At 57.1% G+C, this 23,355-nt stretch overlaps 2 protein-coding genes across 4 annotated transcripts; one reads left to right on the forward strand and one right to left on the reverse strand.

Moving 5' to 3' along the window:
• The first annotated feature begins 40 nt into the window (after positions 1 to 40).
• EIF3G (eukaryotic translation initiation factor 3 subunit G) lies at positions 41 to 10,220 on the forward strand. 3 transcript variants are annotated; one of them, XM_077787753.1, is made up of 12 exons: positions 41 to 132; positions 1,390 to 1,439; positions 2,476 to 2,568; positions 3,607 to 3,695; positions 4,386 to 4,445; positions 5,281 to 5,385; positions 6,236 to 6,425; positions 8,069 to 8,176; positions 8,753 to 8,889; positions 9,285 to 9,391; positions 10,079 to 10,099; positions 10,160 to 10,220. In XM_077787753.1, the coding sequence occupies exons 1-11, from the start codon at positions 113 to 115 to the stop codon at positions 10,092 to 10,094; spliced, it is 975 nt and encodes a 324-aa protein (XP_077643879.1). In that variant the 5' UTR covers positions 41 to 112; the 3' UTR covers positions 10,095 to 10,099; positions 10,160 to 10,220. The 3 variants fall into 3 exon arrangements, with proteins under 3 accessions (XP_077643879.1, XP_077643878.1, XP_077643880.1); XM_077787752.1 differs by having other exon boundaries at positions 10,079 to 10,220; XM_077787754.1 differs by lacking the exon at positions 2,476 to 2,568 and having other exon boundaries at positions 10,079 to 10,220.
• Positions 10,221 to 10,481: 261 nt separating this feature from the next.
• Positions 10,482 to 22,797, reverse strand: LOC110481145 (suppressor of SWI4 1 homolog). The gene is made up of 12 exons (XM_077787671.1): positions 22,792 to 22,797; positions 22,546 to 22,716; positions 20,621 to 20,722; positions 19,887 to 19,937; positions 18,147 to 18,317; positions 17,118 to 17,194; positions 16,194 to 16,301; positions 14,979 to 15,102; positions 14,230 to 14,308; positions 13,009 to 13,138; positions 12,214 to 12,440; positions 10,482 to 11,620 (listed from the first exon to the last, which is right to left on the reverse strand). The coding sequence occupies exons 1-12, from the start codon at positions 22,795 to 22,797 to the stop codon at positions 10,992 to 10,994; spliced, it is 1,875 nt and encodes a 624-aa protein (XP_077643797.1). The 3' UTR covers positions 10,482 to 10,991.
• Between the last annotated feature and the right edge of the window lie 558 nt (positions 22,798 to 23,355).

Here is a 23,355-nt window from a genome sequence, read left to right on the forward strand (position 1 = left end):
GGCCGGAAGTGGCGCTTGGCGCTTCCCGCCCTGCCCCGCCGGAAGTGGCGCGCGGGGGGCCGGAAGTGCCGCGCGGCCTTTCCGGTGTGGCGGCGTGAGGGAGGCGGAGGCGATGCCGGCCGGGGACTACGAGTGAGGGGGAGCGGGGACGGGAACGGGAACCGGGAACGGGGGCGGGGATTGAGGAGCGGGAACCGGGAACGGGGAACGGGAATGGGGACCGGGACCGGAACCGGGAGTGCGAATCGGAACCGGGAACAGGAATCGGGATTGGGATCGGGAATCGGGAACCGTAACCGGGATCGGGATCTGGGATCGTGAACCGGGACCGGGATTGGAACCGGCAGTGGGAATCGGAACCGGGATCAGGAGTTGGGATCGGGAACCGGGCTTGGGAATGGGAACCGGGAGTGGGGACCGGGAACGGGACTGGGAATTGGGACCGGGAACGGGACTGGGAATTGGGACCGGGAACGGGAGTGGGAATTGGGAGGTGGGACCGAGAACCGGGAGTGGGAACGGGGACGGGAATGGGGACCGGGAACGGGAACCGGGAGTGACAGCTGGAAACGGGACTGGGAATTGGGATCGGGAACCGGGATCGGGAATGGGAACCGGGAGTGACGGCCGGCACCGGGAACCGGGAGCGGGAACCGGGAGCGGGAACCGGGAGTGACGGCCGGCACCGGGAACCGGGCACGGGGCCTGCGGGGGGGTCCCGGGAGGGTCCCGGGGGGTCCTGGGGGCTTCGGGCAGGGCCGGGGCCGTGAGGGGGAGGCGACAGAGGGGACAGGGACACCCAAGGGTGGCACAGGTGGGGACAGGGGCACCCAAGGGTGGCACAGGTGGGGACAGGGGCACCCAAGGGTGGCACAGGTGACAGCCAGGGTGGCACAGGAGGGGACAGGGACACCCAAGGGTGGCACCGGGGTGGCACAGGGACACGGGGGTGGCACAGGAGGGGACAGGGGCACCCAAGGGTGGCACCGGAGGGGACAGGGGCACCCAAGGGTGGCACCGGGGTGGCACAGGGACATGGGGGTGGCACAGGAGGGGACAGGGGCACCCAAGGGTGGCACAGGTGGGGACAGGGGCACCCAAGGGTGGCACCGGGGTGGCACAGGAGGGGACAGGGGCACCCAAGGGTGGCACAGGTGACAGCCAGGGTGGCACAGGAGGGGACAGGGGCACCCAAGGGTGGCACCGGGGTGGCACAGGGACACGGGGGTGGCACAGGAGGGGACAGGGGCACCCAAGGGTGGCACAGGTGGGGACAGGGGCACCCAAGGGTGGCACTGGGTTGGCACAGGGACACGGGGGTGGCACAGGAGGGGACAGGGGCACCCAAGGGTGGCACAGGTGCCAGCCGAGGCCGTTGTGTCCCCACAGCTCCAAGCCCAGCTGGGCTGACCAGGTGGAGGAGGAGGGAGGAGAGGATGGTGAGTGGCACCTGGCACACCTGTGACACCTGGCACACCTGTGGGGGTGGCACCTGGCACACCTGTGACACCTGGCACACCTGTGACACCTGGCACACCTGTGGGGGTGGCACCAGTCACACCTGTGACACTTGTCACACCTGTGGGGGGTGGCACTGGCACACCTGTGACATCTGGCACACCTGTGGGGGGTGGCACCGTCACACCTGTGACACCTGGCACACCTGTGGCACCGGTCACACCTGTGGTACCTGGCACACCTGTGACATCTGGCACACCTGTGGGGGGTGGCACCGTCACACCTGTGACACCTGGCACACCTGTGGCACCGGTCACACCTGTGGTACCTGGCACACCTGTGACACCTGGCACACCTGTGGGGGGTGGCACCGTCACACCTGTGACACCTGGCACACCTGTGGCACCGGTCACACCTGTGGTACCTGGCACACCTGTGACACCTGGCACACCTGTGGGGGGTGGCACCGGTCACACCTGTGGTACCTGGCACACCTGTGGGGCTGGCACCAGCACACCTGGCAGGGCACACCTGGCACGGATGCCACCTGGGACATCTCTGGGGGGTGGCACTCAAGGTATCTGTCACACCTGTGGCACCTGGCATGCCTGGCACACCTGTCATACCTGGCACACCTGTGGCACCTGGCACACCTGTGATACCTGTGGCACCTGGCACGTCTGTCAAACCTGGCACACCTGTCGGGGTGGCACCTGTGTCCTTGGGGACAAAGAGCTGTGCCAGGGGCTGGGGGGACTGGTCCAGGTGAGAGGGGTCACCTGTGCCCGGGTGAGCTCAGGTGAGGTTACCTGTGCCCAGGTGAGGTTACCTGTGCCCCAGGTGAGCCCAGGTGAGGTTACCTGTGCCCCAGGTGAGCTCCCTGTGCCCGGGTGAGCCCAGGTGAGGTTACCTGTGACCAGGTGAGCTCCCTGTGCCCGGGTGAGCCCAGGTGAGGTTACCTGTGCCCAGGTGAGGTCACCGTGCCCGGTGCCCACCTGAGCCCCCTTACCTGTCCAGACAAGGTGATCACCAGCGAGCTGCTGAAGGATCTGCCCCTGCCCGGGGTCCTGGGGGGCGCCTCCAGCGCCGAGGCCGAGCTGCTCAAGGGAGGTGAGAGGGCACCGCTGGCACCGCTGGCACACCTGGAGGGGAGGGACACACCTGGGGACACACCTGGATGGGAGGGACACACCTGGGCACACACCTGGATGGGAGGGACACACCTGGGGACACACCTGGGCACACACCTGGGCACACCTGGATGGGAGGGACACACCTGGGCACAGCTGGATGGGAGGGACACACCTGGGCACACACCTGGGCACACACCTGGATGGGAGGGACACACCTGGGTACACACCTGGGCACACACCTGGATGGGAGGGACACACCTGGGGACACACCTGGGCACACACCTGGGCACACCTGGATGGGAGTGACACACCTGGGCACAGCTGGATGGGAGGGACACACCTGGGCACACACCTGGAGGGGAGGGACACACCTGGGCACACCTGGATGGGAGGGACACACCTGGGCACACACCTGGGCACACACCTGGATGGGAGGGACACATCTGGGCACACACCTGGAGGGGAGGGACACACCTGGGCACACACCTGGAGGGGAGGGACACACCTGGGGGCACCTGGGGATACACCTGGATGGGAGGGACACACCTGGGGGCACCTGGGGAGCCCTGGGGGCACACCTGGGCACACCTGGATGGGAGGGACACACCTGGGGGTACACCTGGATGGGAGGGACACACCTGGGGGCACCTGGGGAGCCCTGGGGGCACACCTGGGCACACCTGGATGGGACGCACACACCTGGGCACACCTGGATGGGAGGGACACACCTGGGCACACACCTGGGCACACCTGGATGGGAGGGACACACCTGGGCACACCTGGATGGGAGTGACACACCTGGGCACACACCTGGATGGGAGGGACACACCTGGGGATACACCTGGATGGGAGGAACTCACCTGGGCACACCTGGATGGGAGGGACTCACCTGGGCACACCTGGGGAGCCCTGGGGGCACACCTGGGCACACCTGGATGGGAGGGACACACCTGGGCACACCTGGGGAGCCCTGGGGGCACACCTGGGCTCACCTGGGCACACCTGTCCCCCCCAGGGCCCCTCCCGTCCCCCAAGGAGGTCGTCAACGGCAACATCAAAACCATCACCGAGTACCGCGAGGAGGAGGACGGGCGCAAGGTCAAGGTGGGCACGGGGGCACAGGTGGGCACAGGTGGGCACAGGTGGCACCTGAGCCACAAATGTGGCAGCTGAACCCAAATTTTGGCACCTCTGAGCCCCAAATTCGGCACCTGAGCCCCAAATTCGGCACCTCTGGACCCCAAATTTGGCGCCTCTGGACCCCAAATTCGGCACCTGAGCCCCAAATTTGGGTTTTTGGGGCTCAGGTCCTCCAGGAATTCCCAAATTTGGGTTTTTCGGGGTCAGGTGCTCCAAGAATTCCCAAATTTGGGTTTTTTGGGCTGAGGTCCTCCAGGAATTCCCAAATTTGGGTTTTTGGGCTCAGGTGCTCCAGGAATTCCCAAATTTGGGTTTTTTGGGCTGAGGTCCTCCAGGAATTCCCAAATTTGGGTTTTTTGGGGTCAGGTCCTCCAGGAATTCCCAAATTTGGGTTTTTTGGGCTCAGGTGCTCCAGGAATTCCCAAATTTGGGTTTTTGGGCTCAGGTGCTCCAAGAATTCCCAAATTTGGGTTTTTTGGGCTCAGGTGCTCCGGGAATTCCCAAATTTGGGTTTTTTGGGCTCAGGTGCTCCAGGAATTCCCAAATTTGGGTTTTTTGGGCTCAGGTGCTCCGGGAATTCCCGAATTTGTCCCCTGAGGGCCCCAGGTTTGGGGTTTTTGGGATTTCCCGGCCCCATTCCCGCGTTTTTCCCAGATCATCCGAACGTTCCGGATCGAGACCCGCAAAGCCTCCAAGGCCGTGGCCCGGCGCAAGGTCAGGGGAAAATGGGATTTTCCTGGAAAAATGGGATTTACCTGGGAAAAAATAGAGAAAAAATGGGATTTACCTGGGGAAAAATGGGAAAAGAATGAGATTTACCTGGGGAAAAATGGGATTTACCTGGGGAAAAGGGAAAAAATGGGATTTACCTGGGAAAAATGGGATTTACCTGGGAAAAAATAGGGAAAGAATGGGATTTACCTGGAAAATGGGATTTACCTGGGGAAAAGGGAAAAAATGGCATTTACCTGGAAAAAATGGGAAAAAAATGGCATTTACCTGGAAATGGGAAATGGGATCCACCTATGAAAAAAATGGGATTTACCTGGGGAAAAATGGGAATAAATTGGATTTACCTGGAGAAAATGGGATTTACCTGGGAAAAATGGGATTTACCTGGAAAAAAATGGGAAAAAATGGAATTTACCTGGGAAAAATTGGATTTACCTGGGATAAAATGGGATTTACCTGGGGAAAACGGGATTTACCTGGGAAAAAATGAAAAAATGGGGTTTACCTGGAAATGGGATTTACCTGGAAAAATGGGAAAAAAATGGGATTTACCTGGGAAATAAATGAGATTTACCTGGGCAATAAATGGGAAAAATTGGGATTTACCTGGAAAATGGGATTTACCTGGAAAATGGGATTTACCTGGAAAATAAATGGGATTTACCTGGAAAATGGGATTTACTTGGAAAATAAATGGGATTAACCTGGGGAAAAACGGGAATAAATTGGATTTCCCTGGGAGACGGGATCGGGACCGAGGCGTTCCCACGGGCGCATTTCGGAATTTCCCGGGATTTTGGGATTTCCCCTCTCCCAGAACTGGAAGAAATTTGGGAATTCCGAGTTCGACGCCCCCGGGCCCAACGTGGCCACGACGACCGTGAGCGACGACGTCTTCATGACCTTCATCACCAGCAAGGAGGTAGGGACAGCTGTGCCCAGGTGTGCCCAGGGGTGCCCAGGTGTGCCCAGGGGTGACCAGGGGTGACCAGGTGTACCCAGGTGTACCCAGGGGTGACCAGGTGTGCCCCCAGTATGTCCAGGTGTGCCTAGGTGTGCCCCCAGGTGTACCCAGGTGTGCCCAGGGGTGACCCAGGGGTGCCCAGGTGTCCCCAAATGTACCCAGGTGTGCCCAGGGGTGACCCAAATGTACCCGGGTGTGCCCCAGGTGTGCCCAGGGATGCCCAGGTGTGCCCCCAGGTGTGCCCCCAGGTGTGCCCCCAGGTGTGCCCAGGTGTCCCCAAATGTACCCGGGTGTGCCCCAGGTGTGCCCAGGGGTGCCCCAGATGTGCCCAGGGGTGACCCAAATGTGCCCAGGTGTGCCCCCAGGTGTGCCCAGGTGCCCTCAGGTGTGTCCCCATCCCGCAGGACCTGAACTGCCAGGAGGAGGAGGACCCCATGAACATCTCTAGGTGTGCCCCATGGCCACGTGTGCCACCAGCTCTGTCCTAGGTGCCCCCAGGTGTCCCCAGGTGTCTCAAGGTGCCCTCAGGTGTGCCCAGGTGCCCCCAGGTGTGCCCAGGTGTGCCCAGGTGTCCCCATCCCGCAGGACCTGAACTGCCAGGAGGAGGAGGACCCCATGAACATCTCTAGGTGTGCCCCATGGCCACGTGTGCCACCAGCTCTGTCCTAGGTGCCCCCAGGTGTCCCCAGGTGCCCCCAGCTGCCCCCAGGTGCCCTCAGGTGTCCCCAGGTGCCCCCAGGTGTCCCCAGGTGCCCCCAGGTGCCCTCAGGTGTGCCCAGGTGCCCTCAGGTGTGTCCCCATCCCGCAGGACCTGAACTGCCAGGAGGAGGAGGACCCCATGAACAAGCTGAAGGGCCAGAAGATCGTCTCCTGCCGCATCTGCAAGGGCGACCACTGGACCACGCGCTGCCCCTACAAGGACACGCTGGGGCCCATGCAGAAGGAGCTGGCCGAGCAGCTGGGGCTGTCCACGGGCGAGAAGGAGAAGCTGCCCGGAGGTGGGACCCCAAACCCCAAATCCCAAATTTTTTTGGGAATTTTTCCCGTTTTTGCACGGTTATGGAGCCCCAAGGTCATCCTGGTGGTCCCATTGTTGCTGTGGTGGCCCCGTGCAGAAGGCACAGCTGGGGCTGTCCACGGGCGAGAAGGAGAAGCTGCCCGGAGGTGGGACCCCAAACCCCAAATCCCACTTTTTTTGGGAATTTTTCCCGTATTTTTCCCATTTTTGCACGGTTATGGGGCTTTAAGGTCACCATGGTAGTCCCAAGGTCACCCTGGTGGTCCCATTGTTTCTGTGGTGGCCCCGTGCAGAAGGAGCAGCTGGGGCTGTCCATGGGCAAGGAGAAGGAGAAGCTGCCCGGAGGTGGGACCCCAGACCCCAAATCCCAAATTTTTTTGGGAATTTTTCCCATTTTGACGTGGTTATGGAGCTCCGAGGTCACCGTGGTGGTCCCATTGTTGTTGTGGTGGCCCCATGCAGAAGGCACAGCTGGGGCTGTCCATGGGCAAGGAGAAGCTGCCCAAAGGTGGGACCCCAAATCCCAAACCCCAAATCCCACTTTTTTTGGGAATTTTTCCCGTATTTTTCCCATTTTTGCACGGTTATGGGGCCTCAAGGTCCTCGTGGTAGCCCCAAGGTCACCCTGGTGGTCCTGGTGTTGTTGTGGTGGCCCCGTGCAGAAGGCACAGCTGGGGCTGTCCACGGGCGAGAAGGAGAAGTTGCCCAAAGGTGGGACCCCAAATCCCAAATCCCAAATTTTTTTGGGAATTTTCCCCATTTTGACATGGTTATGGAGCTCCGAGGTCACCGTGGTGGTCCCATTGTTGTTGTGGTGGCCCCGTGCAGAAGGCACAGCTGGGGCTGTCCACAGGCGAGAAGGAGAAGCTGCCCGGAGGTGGGACCCCAAACCCCAAACCCCAAATCCCAAATTTTTTTGGGAATTTTTCCCATTTTGACGTGGTTATGGAGCCCCAAGGTCATCCTGGTGGTCCCATTGTTGCTGTGGTGGCCCCGTGCAGAAGGCACAGCTGGGGCTGTCCACAGGCGAGAAGGAGAAGCTGCCCGGAGGTGGGACCCCAAACCCCAAATCCCACTTTTTTTGGGAATTTTTCCCGTATTTTTCCCATTTTTGCATGGTTATGGAGCCCCAAGGTCATCGTGGTAGCCCCAAGGTCACCCTGGTGGTGGCCCCGTGCAGAAGGAGCAGCTGGGGCTGTGCCTCACCTGTCCCACCTGTCTGTATCTCACCTGTCCATGTCCCACCTGTCCCACCTGTCCATGTCTCACCTGTCCATGTCCCACCTGTCTGTCCCTCACCTGTCCTTACCTGTCCCACCTGTGTCCCACCTGTCTCACCTGTCCATATCTCACCTGTCTCACCTGTCCATATCTCACCTGTCCCACCTGTCCATATCTCACCTCTCCGTGTCTCACCTGTCCATATCTCACCTCTCCGTGTCTCACCTGTCCATGTCTCACCTGTCCCACCTGTCCCACCTGTCCATATCTCACCTGTCCCACCTGTCCATATCTGACCTGTCTCACCTGTCCCACCTGTCCCTGTCCCACCTGTCCATATCTCACCTCTCTGTGTCTCACCTGTCCATGTCCCACCTGTCCCACCTGTCCCTGTCCCCGCAGAGCCGGAGCCGGTGGCCGCCCAGGTGAGCAAGACGGGCAAGTACGTCCCGCCCAGCCTGAGGGACGGCGCCAGCCGGCGTGGGGAGTCCATGCAGCCCAACCGGCGGGGTGAGCGCACCTGACCCGGGGACACACCTGGGACACACCTGGGGACAGCTGGGACACACCTGGGACACACCTGGGACACACCTGGGGACACCTGGGACACACCTGGGACACACCTGGGACAGCTGGGACACACCTGGGACACACCTGGGGACAGCTGGGACACACCTGGGACACACCTGGGACACAGCTGGGACACACCTGGGGACACCTGGGACACACCTGGGACACACCTGGGACAGCTGGGACACACCTGGGACACACCTAGGGACATTGGGGACACACCTGGGGACAGCTGGGGACAGCTGGGACACACTGGGGACACCTGGGACACACCTGGGGAAACCTGGGGACACACCTGGGGACACACCTGGGACACACCTGGGGACACACCTGGGGACACCTGGGACACACCTGGGACACACCTGGGGACACCTGGGACACACCTGGGGACATTGGGGGACATTGGGGACACACCTGGGACACCCCTGGGGACACCGGGGTGGCTCTGGGGACACCTGGGGGGGGACAAGCCCCGCCCGGGCACTCACCTGGCGGCGCCGCCCTCACCTGGCGCAGCCGACGACAACGCCACGATCCGCGTCACCAACCTGTCGGAGGACACGCGCGAGACCGACCTGCAGGAGCTCTTCCGCCCCTTCGGCTCCATCTCCCGCATCTACCTGGCCAAGGACAAGACCACGGGGCAGTCCAAGGTACCGGGCACACCTGGGTGTGAGGGCGGGGCTCACCTGGGCACACCTGGGCACCGGGGGTGCACCCAGGCACACCTGGGTGTGAGGGCGGGGTTCACCTGGGCACCGGGGTCTCATCTGGGCACCAGGGGCTCACCTGGGCACAGGGCGGGGCTCACCTGGGTGTCAGGGTGGGGCTCACCTGGGCACACCTGGGTGTGAGGGCGGGGCTCACCTGGGCACCGGGGTCTCATCTGGGCACCAGGGGTTCACCTGGGCATGGGTCTCACCTGGGCAAGTGGTGGGGCTCACCTTGGTGTCAAGGCGGGGTTCACCTGGGCAGGGGCTCACCTGGGCACCAGGGGTTTACCTGGGCTCACCTGGGCACACCTGGGCTCACCTGGCGCTGCCCGCAGGGCTTCGCCTTCATCAGCTTCCACCGGCGCGAGGACGCCGCCCGCGCCATCGCCGGCGTCTCCGGCTTCGGCTACGACCACCTGATCCTCAACGTGGAGTGGGCCAAGTGCGTACCCGGCACACCTGGGCACACCTGGACACACCTGGGCACACCTGGGATACACCTGGGCACACCTGGGATACACCTGGGGGGGGTCACGCTCACCTGGGGGGCATCCACGGGGTCCCTGTGCTGCCACACCCACCTGATCCTCAACGTGGAGTGGGCCAAGTGCGTACCTGGCACACCTGGGATACACCTGGGCACACCTGGGCCACACCTGGGCACACCTGGGATACACCTGGGCACTCACCTGGGCACTCACTGGGGGGGGTTACACTCACATGGGCACTCCCCTGTCATACCTGGGCACTCACCTAGGGCACTCACCTGGGCACTCACCTGAGCATACCAGGACACACCTGGGGCACACCTCAGACACACCTGTGCACACCTCGGGGGGGTCACACTCACCTGGGCACTCACCTGGGGAGTGGTCACACTCACATGGGCACTTCCCTGTCACACCTGGGGCACACCTGAGACACACCTGGGCACACCTGTGCTCACCTGGGGGGTCACACTCACCTGGGCACTCCCCTATCACACCTGGGCACACCTGGGGCACACCTGAGACACACCTGGGCACACCTGTGCTCACCTGGGGGGTCACACTCACCTGGGCACTCCCCTATCACACCTGGGCACACCTGGGGTCCCTCTCACCTGTCCTCTTTTTTTTCCTCTCCCCAGGCCCTCGACCAACTGAGCCGCTCCCGGTTTGTCCCAGTTTGTCCCAGTTTGTCCCGGTTTGTCCCAGTTTGTCCCAGTTTGTCCCGGTTTGTCCCAGTTTGTCCCAGTTTGTCCCAGTTCAATAAAGCTCCGGGCTCTGGCACTGCCCCGTCCCTGTCCCAAAATTCCCAGCTGGGAAAAACGGGAATTTGGGGTGAAAAACGGGAATTTTTGGAGAAAAAAAATGGGGATTTGGAGGGGGAAAATGGGAATTTGGGGTGAAAATTGGGGATTTAAGGGGAAAAAATGGGAATTTGGGGTGAAAAATGGGAATTTGGGGTGAAAAATGGGAATTTGGGGTGGGAAAATGGGAATCTGGGGGGAAAAAAATGGGATTTTTCCTGAAAAAAAAGAGCGACACGAGTTCCTGGGCTGGATCCAACTTTATTCCTGCTCCTCCCAGGAGGGGAGGGACCACAATTCCCAAATTTTCAACCCGGAATTCCGGCCACGACAGCTCCTTGGAAGTTCCTGAAATTCCCACTGAGCATTTCTGGGGCTTCCCCCCCCAGTTTTTGGGAATTTTTTTTTTTCCTATTTTTAAGGTGTTTTTCCCATTTTGGGGGGTTTTCCCTCCTTTTTTTTTTTGTTTTTCCCGGTTTTTGGGGCACTCTCACCTGGATTTGGGGGATCCCAGCAGGGAAAATGTGGAAAGGGACACGGGGGAACTTTGGGGGATCCCAAAATTCTTATGGAAATCCCCAAAATCCCCTTGGAAATCCCCAAATCCTCGGGGGGGGGGGGGATCCCAAAATTCCCTTTTGGGGATCGCAAAGTTTTTCTGGAAAATTCCAAAATTCCTCAGGACCCCAAATTCCCCATCCCGGTGGGATCGGGGGGTCCCAAATTCCCAATTTTTTTTTTTTTCCCCCTCTCAATTTTTCCTTTTCTGGGCCCGTCCCGGCCGTGGGAAATTTGGGATTTTCCGGGGGCTCAGGAGCTTCCCACGGTGGGATTTGGGATTTTTGGGATTTCCTGGGTGGGATTTGGGATTTTTGGGATGAGATTTGGGGTTTTTGGGATGTCCCGGGTGGGATTTGGGATTTTTGGGGTGAGATTTGGGATTTTTGGGATGTCCCGGGTGAAATTTGGAGGTTCCAGGTTGGGATTTTGGGGTTTCCTGTTGGGATTTGGGGGTTCCAGGTTTCCTGGGGTGGGATTTGGGGTTTTTAGGGTGTCCTGGGTGGGATTTTTGGGATCCAGGTGTGGATTTTGGGGTTCCTGAGTGTGATTTTGGTGTTCCAGGTGTGGATTTTTGGGATCCAGGTGTGAATTTTGGGGTTCCAGGTGTGGATTTTGGGGTTCCGGGTGTGAATTTTGGGGTTCCGGGTGTGAATTTTGGGGTTCCAGGTGTGGATTTTTGGGATCCAGGTGTGAATTTTGGTGTTCCAGGTGTGGATTTTGGGGTTCCAGGTGTGGATTTTGGGCTCCTCCGCCGTCGTTTCCGGGCTCGGGGCGCGGCCGAGGGGCTTCGCTTCCTCTTGGAGCGACCGGGGAACAAATCTGGGGGAAAAAGAGGAAAAAACGGGAATTTAGAGGGGAAAAAATGGGGTTTGGGGGGGGAAATTGGGATTTGAGGGTAAAAAGTTGGGATTTTGGGGGGAAAAAATCGGGATTTGGGTGCCAGGACAGCCCCGGAAGCGTCAGAGCGTTTACTTGGATCCCAAATCACGGAAATTCAGGAATTTTTGTCATCAGCCACTTCCGGGGAGGGAAAAATCACCTGGAAATTCCCAAACTCACCTGAAAGCCCCAAAATTTCCCTTTATGTCCCCCAAAACTCACCTGGAAACCCCAAAATTTCACCTGGATCTCCCCAAAACTCACCTGGAAACCCCCAAATCTCACCTGGATCCTCCCGAAATCCCCCTTTACATCCCCAAATTCACCTGGACCCCCCAAAATTTCCCTTTGTCTCCCCCCAAATCTCACCTGGATCCCCCAAAATTTCCCTTTGTCTCCCCCCAAATCTCACCTGGATCCCCCAAAATTTCCCTTTGTCTCCCCCCAAATCTCACCTGGATCCCCCCCAAACTCACCTGGACCCCCCAAACTCACCTGGCCCCCCCCCAAACCTCACCTGCCCCCAGTCTCACCTGAGTCGGGCTCCTCCCCCAGCTCCTGTCTGTAATACTCGGCCTCGTCCTCGTCCGACGGCTCCGCCTCACCTGCCTCAGGTGCGCCGGGGTCCTCGGCGTCGCTGTCACCTGCTGGGCCACCCGGGCCACCACCCGGGCCACCTGGGCCACCTGGGCCACCTGGGCCACCACCTGGGCCACCTGGGCCACCTGCGGCCCGGCGCATCCCGGCCAGGCTGCGCTCCCTGGGGACAGACAGGTGGGACATGGACAGGTGAGGGGACACCTGAGGATGGATCTGGCCAGGCTGCCCCACCTGGGGGAGCCTCACCTGGAGGAGCTTCACCTGTGTGAGCCCATCCTCATTTGTGTGACCTCACCTGTGTGACCCCCCGTGTGACCCCATCCTCACCTGTGTGACCCCATCCTCACCTGTGTTACCTCACCTGTGTGACCCCCTGTGACCTCACCTGTGTGACCTCCCCCATTCTCACCTCTGTGACTCTTCATCTGGGAGGCCCTTGCCAGCCTCACCTGAGTCCCCGTCCCACCTGAGCCCCTGGCACACCTGTCCTGGCACACCTGAGTCCCTGGCACACCTGTCCTGGCACACCTGAGTCCCTGGCACACCTGTCCCTGGCACACCTGTCCTGGCACACCTGAGCCCCTGGCACAGCTGTCTCTGGCACACCTGAGTCCCCGTCCCACCTGAGTCCATTGCACACCTGTCCTGGCACACCTGTCCCTGGCACACCTGTCCTGGCACACCTGAGTCCCTGTCCCACCTGTCCCACCTGTCCTGCCCCGTCTCACCTGTGCCGCTCGCGCTGCTGCCGTTTCCGCTGCAGGTTCTGCTCCTGCTCCCGGCGCCGCTCCGCCCTCACCTGCAGCCGCTGCTCCCGGCGGGCCTGCAGCTCCTGCAGCTCCAACTCACCTTTGGGGGCTGAAAAGATACCTGTCACACACCTGGGCACAGCTGGGCACACCTGAGACACACCTGGGCACAGCTGGGCACACCTGAGATACAGCTGAGATACCCACACACACCTGTCACACACCTGCAGCTCCTGCAGCTCCAACTCACCTTTGGGGGCTGAAAAGATACCTGTCACACACCTGGGCACAGCTGGGCACACCTGAGACACACCTGAGATACACCTGGGCACAGCTGGGCACACCTGAGACACACCTGAGATACACCTGGGCACAGCTGGGCACACCTGAGACACAACTGAGATACAGCTGAGATACACCTGAGATACACCTGGGCACACCTGAGATACCCACACACACCTGTCACACACCTGCAGCTCCTGCAGCTCCAACTCACCTTTGGAGCTGAAAAGATACCTGAGATACACCAGGGCACACCTGAGATACACCTGGGCACAGCTGGGCACACCTGAGATACAGCTGAGATACCCACACACACCTGTCACACACCTGCAGCTCCTGCAGCTCCAACTCACCTTTGGGAGCTGAAAAGATACCTGTCACACACCTGGGCACAGCTGGGCACACTTGAGACACACCTGAGATACACCTGGGCACAGCTGGGCACACCTGAGATACACCTGGGACAGGTGAGGGACACACCTGGGGACACACCTGGGCACAGGTGAAATCCCTCTCCCACTGTCCCAGGCGTGTCCCTCACCTGTCCCAGGTGTGTCCCTGTCACTCACCCAGGCCATGGTAGAGGATGTTACCCTGGCCCAGGTGTGTCCCCAGGTGTGTCCCTCACCTGTCCAGGTATGTCCCAGGTGTGTCCCTCCCCTGCCCAGGTGTGTCCCTCATCTACCCAGTTGTCCCTCACCTGCCCAGGTGTGTCCCTCACCTACCTAAATGTGTCCCTCACCTGTCCCAGGTGTGTCCCTCACCTACCCAGATGTGTCCCTCACCTGCCCAGGTGTGTCCCTCACCTGTCCCAGGTGTGTCACTCACCCAGGCCGTGGTAGAGGACGTTGCCCTGGCCCAGGTGTGTCCCTCACCTGTCCAGGTGTGTCCCTCACCTGTCCCAGGTGTGTCACTCACCCAGGCCGTGGTAGAGGACGTTGCCCTGGCCCAGCCCCTCCTCCACCTTCAGCAGCTGCAGCGTCAGACGGGGCCCGATCTGAGACAGGACAGGTGAGACAGGACAGGTGGGACAGGACAGGTGAGACAGGACAGGTGAGACAGGACAGGTGAGACAGGGACAGGTGAGACACGACAGGTGAGACAGGACAGGTGAGACAGGGACAGGTGAGACAGGGACAGGTGGGACAGGACAGGTGGGACAGGACAGGTGGGACAGGGACAGGTGACACATACGGGGACACACAGGTGAGCCAGGTGAGCTGCGGTGGCACCTGGGCACTGTCCCCACCTGTCCCCATCCCTGTGTGTCCCCAATGTCCCCATGTCCCCCCAGTGTCCCCAGTGTCCCCCCAATGTCCTCAATGTCCCCAATGTCCCCATGTCCCCTCAGTGTCCCCAGTGTCCCCCAATGTCCCCAGTGTCCCAGTGTCCCCAATGTCCCAGTGTCCCCAGTGTCCCCAGTGTCCCCAATGTCCCCAATGTCCCCAGTGTCCCCAGTGTCCCCATGTCCCCTCAGTGTCCCCATGTCCCATGTCCCGTGTCCCCAATGTCCCCAATCCCCCCAGTGTCCCCAATGTCCCCAGTGTCCCCAATGTCCCCAGTGTCCCCACTGTCCCCACTGTCCCCAGTGTCCCATGTCCCGTGTCCCCAGTGTCCCCAATGTCCCCAGTGTCCCCATGTCCCATGTCCCGTGTCCCCAGTGTCACCTCGGTCAGCCTCACGGCGCTCTGCTGGGCGGTGGCGTTGCCGCGCCCGGCGCAGTTCTGGGCCAGTTCCAGAACGTTCTGGGGCCCGTCCGGCTCCGCCTCGCTCTCGGACAGGGCGGCGTCCCTGGGGGACAGAGGTGACACGGGTGACACAGGTGACACGGAGACAGGGTGGTGTCCCTGGGGGACAGAGGTGACACGGGTGACACGGGGACAGGTGACACGGGTGACACGGAGACAGGGTGGTGTCCCTGGGGGACAGAGGTGACACGGGTGACACGGGGACAGGTGACACGGGTGACACGGAGACAGGGTGGTGTCCCTGGGGGACAGAGGTGACACGGGTGACACGGGGACAGGTGACACGGGTGACACGGAGACAGGGTGGCGTCCCTGGGGGGAGAGAGAGGTGACACGGGTGACACAGGGATAGGTGACACGGATGACACAGGGACAGGGTGGCGTCCCTGCGGAACACACGGGTGACACGGGTGACACAGGGACAGGTGACACAGGGACAGGAGAGGTGACACAGGGAGAGGGCAGCGTCTCTGAGGGGACACGGGGACACAGAGGTGACACGGGTGACACAGGGACAGGGCGGCGCCCCTGAGGGGACACAGGGACACGGGTGACACAGGGGACACACAGGTGACACAGGGACACAGAGGTGACACAGGGACAGGGGACACAGGTGACACAAGGTGTCTCCAATGTCCCCAAGGTGTCCCCAATGTCCCACCCCATGAGGCTGGATGATGTCCCCAATGTCCCCAGCCCCGTCCCAATCCCCCCAATGTCCCCAGTGTCCCCAGGTGTGTCCCAATGTCCCCAGTGTCCCCAGTGTCCCCAATGTCCCCAGGTGTCCCCAGGTGTGTCCCCAGTGTCCCCAGTGTCCCCAATGTCCCCAGTGTCCCCCATGTCCCCAGTGTCCCCAGTGTCCCCAGTGTCCCCCATGTCCCCAGTGTCCCCAATGTCCCCAGTGTCCCCAGTGTCCCCAATGTCCCCAGTGTCCCCAGTGTCCCCAATGTCCCCATGTCCTCAGTGTCCCCAATGTCCCCAATCCCCCCAATGTCCCCAGGTGTGTCCCCAATGTCCCCTCAGTGTCCCCAGTGTCCCCAGTGTCCCCAATGTCCCCCAGTGTCCCCAGTGTCCCCAATGTCCCCAGTGTCCCAGGTGTCCCCAGGTGTCCCCAGGTGTCCCCAGGTGTCCCACCCCATCAGCAGCTGGCTGATGTCGTCCATCCGGGCCAGGTTCGGGAATTTCTCCTGGAGAATTTTCCGGATCCCCCGGCTGAGCCCCACGGGCACCACCTGGACACTGCTGGGATGGGGGAAAAAAACGGGAATTTGGGAAAAATTCACGGAGAAATGGGAAAAAATGGGGAAAATCATGGAAAAATCATGGCAAAAATGGGGAAAATCATGGAAAAATGGGAAAAATAATGAAAAAACGGGAGGAATCATGGAAAAGAAAGGGGGAAATCATGGGAAAAAATAGGGGAAATAATGGAAAAATAATGGGAAAAAATGGGGAAAATCATGGAAAAAAATGGGGAAAATAATGGAAAAACAGAAAAAAAATGGGAACGTGGGAATGGGGAACCACCTGGACACTGCTGGGATGGGGGAAAAGACGGGGAAAATCATGGAAAAATGGGAATGGGGAACCACCTGGAAAAATCAAGGAAAAATCAGGGGAAATAATGGAAAAACAGGAATGGGGGAATTCAGAAAATTTGGAAATTCAGGAATTTGGGAATTCAGGGATTCAGGATGTTGGGAATTCAGGAATTTGAGAATTCAGGACTTTGGAAATTTGAGAATTCAGGAATTTTGGAATTCAGGACATTGGGATGCTGGGAAATCAGGAATTCAGGAATTCGGGAATTCAGGAATTTGGGAATTCAGGAATTTGGGATGTTGGGAATTCAGGAATTTGGGATGTTGGGAATTCAGGAATTTGAGATGTTGGGAATTCAGGAATTTGGGAATTCAAGACTTCAGGAATTTGGGAATTCAGGATTTTGGAAATCCAGGATTTCGGGATGTTGGGAATTCTAGATTTTGGAAATCCAGGAATTTGGGATGTTGGGAATTCCGGATGTTGGGAATTTGGGAATTGGGGCCTGGCCCTCACTAGTGGCGGAATTCCAGGCGCTGCGCCTCGGCGTCGTGGGAGATCAGCAAACAGCGGCGGATGGAATTCAGATTGACCTGCGGGAAAAGCCCAAAAATCCCAAAACAGATCCCCCAAATCCCCAAAAAAAACCCCCCCGAATCCCAAAAATCCCCAAAATCCCAAAATAGATCCCCCAAGTGCCAAAATAAATCCCCCGAGTCCCAAAAATCCCCTCCAAAAAATCCCCCAAATCCCCAAAACCCCAAAATAAATCCCCCAAATCCCAAAAAAAAAAAATCCTCCGAATCCCAAAAACCCCCAAAAAAACCCCCAAATCCCCCCAAAATCCCAAAAAATCCCCCAACTCCCAAAAATCCCCCCAAAAAAACCCCAAATCTCAAAAAATCCCCCAATTCCCAAAAATCCCCCAAATCCCTGCTTCCAGATCCCAAATCCCAGCTCCCAAATTCCCACATAATTCCTGGACAATTCCCAGAAAATTCTAGGTAGATTCCAGCTAAAATTCCGGGATAATTCCCTGATAATTTCCAGATTCAATCCCTGAAGAATTCCCAAATAATTCCAGGATAATTCCCAGATCATTCAGGCTAAAATTCTGAGATAATTCCCAGATAATCCCCAGAAAAATCTCAAAAAAATCCTGAATAAATCCCAAATAATTCCTGAATAATTCCCGGATATTTCCCGATTATTTTCAAGATAATTCCTAGATAATTTCAGGTAAAAATCCAGGATAATTTCCAGATAATCCCCCCAAAAAAATCTCGAAAAAATCCTGAATAATTCCCAGGTAATTCCTGGACAACTCCCAGTTAATTCCCAGAAAATTCCAGCTATAATTCCGGATAAAATTCCAGGATAATTCCCAGATAATCCCTGAATAAATCTCCAAAAAATCCCGAATAATTCCCAGATAATCCCTGAACGATTCCCAAATAATTCCCGCTTGTTTCCCTGGTAATTGCGGCTTATTCCCCGGCTAATTCCGGCTGCAATTCCGGGATTTTTTGGGAATTCCCGGCTGACCTTGTGGACGTTGAGGGCCGGGAACATCCCCTGGAACATCCCGGCCATCAGCTTCAGCTGCGGCTGCCGCGCCCCAAAATTGCCCAACACCAGCAGGGGCGGGTGCCGGAACTGCTGCTCGTGCATGCGGTGCCGGCGCAGCGAGGAGACCACGTCCCGGACCAAGGAGTACTGGGAAAATGGGAAAAAATGGGAAAAAATCCTGAAAAAATCCCATTAAAATAGCCAAAATCCCATTAAAATAGCCAAAATCCCCATTGGAATCCCATCACAATCCCATTAAAATCCCCAGAACTGCTGCTCGTGCATGCGGTGCCGGCGCAGCGAGGAGACCACGTCCCGGACCAAGGAGTACTGGGAAAATGGGAAAAAATGGGAAAAAATCCTGAAAAAATCCCATTAAAATAGCCAAAATCCCATTAAAATAGCCAAAATCCCCATTGGAATCCCATCACAATCCCATTAAAATCCCCAGAACTGCTGCTCGTGCATGCGGTGCCGGCGCAGCGAGGAGACCACGTCCCGGACCAAGGAGTACTGGGAAAATGGGAAAAAATGGGAAAAAATCCTGAAAAAATCCCATTAAAATAGCCAAAATCCCATTAAAATAGCCAAAATCCCCATTGGAATCCCATCACAATCCCATTAAAATCCCCAGAACTGCTGCTCGTGCATGCGGTGCCGGCGCAGCGAGGAGACCACGTCCCGGACCAAGGAGTACTGGGAAAATGGGAAAAATGGGAAAAAACGGGAAAAAATCCCATTAAAATAGCCAAAATCCCATTAAAATAGCCAAAATCCCCATTGGAATCCCATTGGAATCCCATTGAAATCCCCGGAACTGCTGCTCGTGCATGCGGTGCCGGCGCAGCGAGGAGACCACGTCCCGGACCAAGGAATACTGGGAAAAATGGGAAAATGGGAAAAAATGGGATTAAAGCCTGAAAAAATCCCATTAAAATAGCCAAAATCCCATTAAAATAGCCAAAATCCCATTAAAATCCCATTAAAATCCCCAGAACTGCTGCTCGTGCATGCGGTGCCGGCGCAGCGAGGAGACCACGTCCCGGACCAAGGAATACTGGGAAAAATGGGATTAAATCCTGAAAAAATCCCATTAAAATAGCCAAAATCCCATTAAAATAGCCAAAATCCCCATTGGAATCCCATTAAAGTCCCCAGAACTGCTGCTCGTGCATGCGGTGCCGGCGCAGCGAGGAGACCACGTCCCGGACCAAGGAGTACTGGGAAAAATGGGAAAAAATGGGATTAAAGCCTGAAAAAATCCCATTAAAATAGCCAAAATCCCATTAAAATAGCCAAAATCCCATTGAAATAGCCAAAATCCCCATTGAAATCCCATTGAAATCCCATTGAAATCCCCGGAACTGCTGCTCGTGCATGCGGTGCCGGCGCAGCGAGGAGACCACGTCCCGGACCAAGGAATACTGGGAAAAATGGGATTAAATCCTGAAAAAATCCCATTAAAATAGCCAAAATCCCATTAAAATAGCCAAAATCCCCATTGGAACCCATTACAATCCCCAGGACTGCTCACGCAGGCGGTGCCCAAGCAGCACCGAGACCACGTAATGCTGGAAAAATGGGAAAAAATGGGATTAAATCCTGAATAAAATCCCAAAAAACCTGTGAAATCCTGTAAAAAATCCATAAAATCCCCCAACTGCTGCTCCTGAAATTGCTGAATTTCCCAGAAATTCCCAAAATTCCCGGACGCACCTGCAGCACTTTGAAGGTCAGGGTGGGACCCCCCGGCAGCCGGAAAATTTTCTGGGAAGGAGAAAAGTGGGAAAATCCCACCAAAAATTCCATTAAAATCCTGGGAAAATGCCAGAAAAATCCTGGGAAAATCCCAGAAAATTCTGGGAAATATCCCAGGAAAATCCTAGGAAAATCCCCATAAAAATTGTGGGAAAATCCTGGGAAAGTCACAAAAAATTCTGGGAAAATCCTGGAAAAGTCACAGAAAAATCCTGGGAAAATCATAGAAGAAAATCCCGGGAAAATTCTGGAAAACTCCTGGGAAAATCCCAGAAAAATTCCAGATAAATCCTGGGAAAATCTCAAGAAAAATCCTGGGAAAATCCCGGAATAATCCCATAAAAATTCTGGGAAAATCCCGGAATAATCCTGTAAAAATCCTGGAAAAACCCCAGAAAAACCCCATTAAAATCCTGGAAAAATCCCAGAATAATCCACAAAAATATCCTGGATAAATCCTGGTAAAATCCCATTAAAAAAAAAAAAAAAAAAAAAAATCCCAGAAAAATCCCGGAAAACCCCAAACTCCAAATCCCGATCCCGGACCCATCAGAGCGTTTACTTTGGGATCAATCACAGAATTTGGGATCAATCATGGGAAATTCTTCATCCCCTGGGTCCGGGCAGGGTTTGGAACCCCAAATTCCCGGAATTCCCAAATTCCCGGAATTCCCAAATTCCCGAATCCTCACCAGGTTGATCCCGGTCTGGGATTTGCTCAGCACCAGGAACTGGGAGACTCCCAAGGGCCCGGCCACGGCCACCAGATCCCGCAGGGAATTGCTCCGGCGCACCTGGAAAATCCCAAAATTCCTCCATCCCAAATCCCTGAGAGCCCAAATTCCCTGATCCCAAAATTCCTGAATCCCAAATCCCTGAGAGCCCAAAGTCCTGAATCCCTAATTCCCAAGGTTCCGAAATTCCTCCATCCCAAATCCATGAGGTCCCAAATGCCCTGATCCCAAAATTCCTGAATCCCAAATCCCTGAGATCCCAGTCCTGAATCCCTAATTCCCAAGGTTCCAAAAATTCTGAGATCCCAAGTTCCTGAATCCCAAAAATCCTGAATCCCAAATTCCCTGCTCCCAAAAATCCTCAAGCCCAAATTCCTGAATCCCAAAATTCCTGGAAAAGAAACCACAAAATCACTGGGAAAAAAATCCTGAAATTCCTGGGAAAAAAAAAACCAAAATTCCTGGGATCCCAAATTCCTGAGGTCCCAAATTCCCTGATCCCAAAAATCCTCAATCCCAAATCCCTGAGATCCCAAATTCCCTGATCCCAAAAATCCTCAATCCCAAATCCCTGCGATCCAAAATTTCCTCAATCCCAAACACCTGAGATCCCAAATTCCTGAGTCCCTAATCCCAAGGTTCCAAAACTCCTGAATCCCAAATCCCTGAGATCCAAAAATCCTGAGATCTAAAATCCCTATATCCTAAATCCCAAAATTCCAAATCCCAAAGATCCCAAATCCCCAATCCCAGTGATCCAAAATCCCAAAATTCCAATATCCCAGTATCCCAAATCCCAGGTGTCCCCAGGTGCCCCCAGGTGTCCCCAGGTGCCCCCAGCTGTGCCCAGGTGTGTCCCAGGTGTGTCCCAGGTGTGTCCCCAGGTGTCCCCAGGTGTGTCCCAGGTGTGTCCCCAGGTGTCTCCAGGTGCGTCCCAGGTGTCACCTGCAGGTTCCTGGCCGTGAAGGGCTCCAGGACCCTCCTGAGGCCATTCCCAGTGTCCCAAATGTCCCCAGGTGTCCCCAGGTGTGTCCCAGCTGTCCCCAGGTGTACCCAGGTATCCCCAGCTGTCCCCAGGTGTGTCCCAGGTGTGTCCCAATGTCCCCAGGTGTCCCCAGGTGTGTCCCAGGTGTCCCCAGGTGTATCCCAAATGTCCCCAGGTGTCCCCAGGTATCCCCAGCTGTCCCCAGGTGTGTCCCAGGTGTGACCCAGGTGTGACCCAGGTGTGTCCCAGGTGTGTCCCAGGTGCCCCCAGCTGTCCCCAGGTGTGTCCCAGGTGTCACCTGCAGGTTCCTGGCCGTGAAGGGCTCCAGGACCCTCCTGAGGTCATTCCCAGTGTCCCCAGGTGTGTCCCAGGTGTGTCCCAGCTGTCCCCAGGTGTCCCCAGGTATCCCCAGCTGTCCCCAGGTGTGTCCCAGGTGTGTCCCAATGTCCCCAGGTGTCCCCAGGTGTGTCCCAGGTGTCCCCAGGTGTATCCCAAATGTCCCCAGGTGTCCCCAGGTATCCCCAGCTGTCCCCAGGTGTGTCCCAGGTGTGTCCCAGGTGTGTCCCAGGTGTCCCCAGGTGTCCCAGGTGTCCCAGGTGTCACCTGCAGGTTCCTGGCCGTGAAGGGCTCCAGGACCCTCCTGAGGCCATTCCTGGGGCCATTCCCAGTGTCCCAAATGTCCCCAGGTGTGTCCCAGGTGTGTCCCCAACGTCCCCAGGTGTCCCCAGGTGTCACCTGCAGGTTCCTGGCCGTGAAGGGCTCCAGGACCCTCCTGAGGTCATTCCCAGTGTCCCCAGGTGTGTCCCAGGTGTGTCCCAGCTGTCCCCAGGTGTCCCCAGGTATCCCCAGCTGTCCCCAGGTGTGTCCCCAGGTGTGTCCCAGGTGTCCCAGGTGTCACCTGCAGGTTCCTGGCCGTGAAGGGCTCCAGGACCCTCCTGAGGTCCTTGCAGAGGCTCCGGAGGCTCCTCCCGGCGCGGCCGCGCGGGAACACGAAGGAGTGAGGGACGGAGGAGAATTCCTGCTGGGAACGCTGCCGGGCCTGCGCCCGCTGCAGCCGCTGGAACCGGCTCTGGGAGACATCCCAAAATATCCCAAATTATCCAAAATATTCCCAAAATATCCCAAATTATCCCCAAATCCCAGCCCTCATGGCGGGAACACACAGGAGTGAGGGATGGAGGAGAATTCCTGCTGGGAACGCTGCCGGGCCTGCGCCCGCTGCAGCCGCTGGAACCGGCTCTGGGGGGATGGAAAATATCCCAAATTATCCCAAAATATTCCCAAAATATCCCAAATTATCCAAAATATCCCAAATTATCCCCAAAATCCCAGCCCTCACAGCGGGAACACACAGCAGTGAGGGACGGAGGAGAATTCCTGCTGGGAACGGCTCTGGGGGGAAAAAAATCCCACAAAATCCTAAAATACCCCAAATTATCCCAAAATATTCCTTAATTATCCAAAAATATTCCTGTATTATCCCAAAATATCCTAAATTATCCCAAATTATCCCAAAATCCCAGCCCCCATGGCGGGAACACACAGGAGTGAGGGACGGAGGAGAATTCCTGCTGGGAACAACTCTGGGGATGGAAAAATATCCCAAAATATCCCCAAATAATCCTGAATTATCCCAAAATATTTCTTAATTATTCCCAAAATATCCAAAATTATCCCGAAATCCCAGCCCCCGTGGCAGGAACACGAA

Source organism: Lonchura striata, chromosome 21 (genome assembly GCF_046129695.1).
Source record: "Lonchura striata isolate bLonStr1 chromosome 21, bLonStr1.mat, whole genome shotgun sequence".
NCBI lineage: Eukaryota > Metazoa > Chordata > Aves > Passeriformes > Estrildidae > Lonchura > Lonchura striata.

Bases quoted from the DNA above. Each gene is read 5' to 3' on its own strand.
- EIF3G (XM_077787752.1), top strand. From the start codon at position 113: ATGCCGGCCGGGGACTACGA. The intron at 3,696-4,385 runs GTGGGCACGGGG...CGTTTTTCCCAG, and splicing joins AGGACGGGCGCAAGGTCAAG to ATCATCCGAACGTTCCGGAT. The intron at 8,890-9,284 runs GTACCGGGCACA...CGCTGCCCGCAG, and splicing joins AGACCACGGGGCAGTCCAAG to GGCTTCGCCTTCATCAGCTT.
- LOC110481145 (XM_077787671.1), bottom strand. The intron at 18,318-19,886 runs GTGCGTCCGGGA...CCATTTTCCCAG, and splicing joins TGACCTTCAAAGTGCTGCAG to TACTCCTTGGTCCGGGACGT. The intron at 11,621-12,213 runs GTGAGACTGGGG...TTTTTCCCCCAG, and splicing joins GGGGGAGGAGCCCGACTCAG to ATTTGTTCCCCGGTCGCTCC.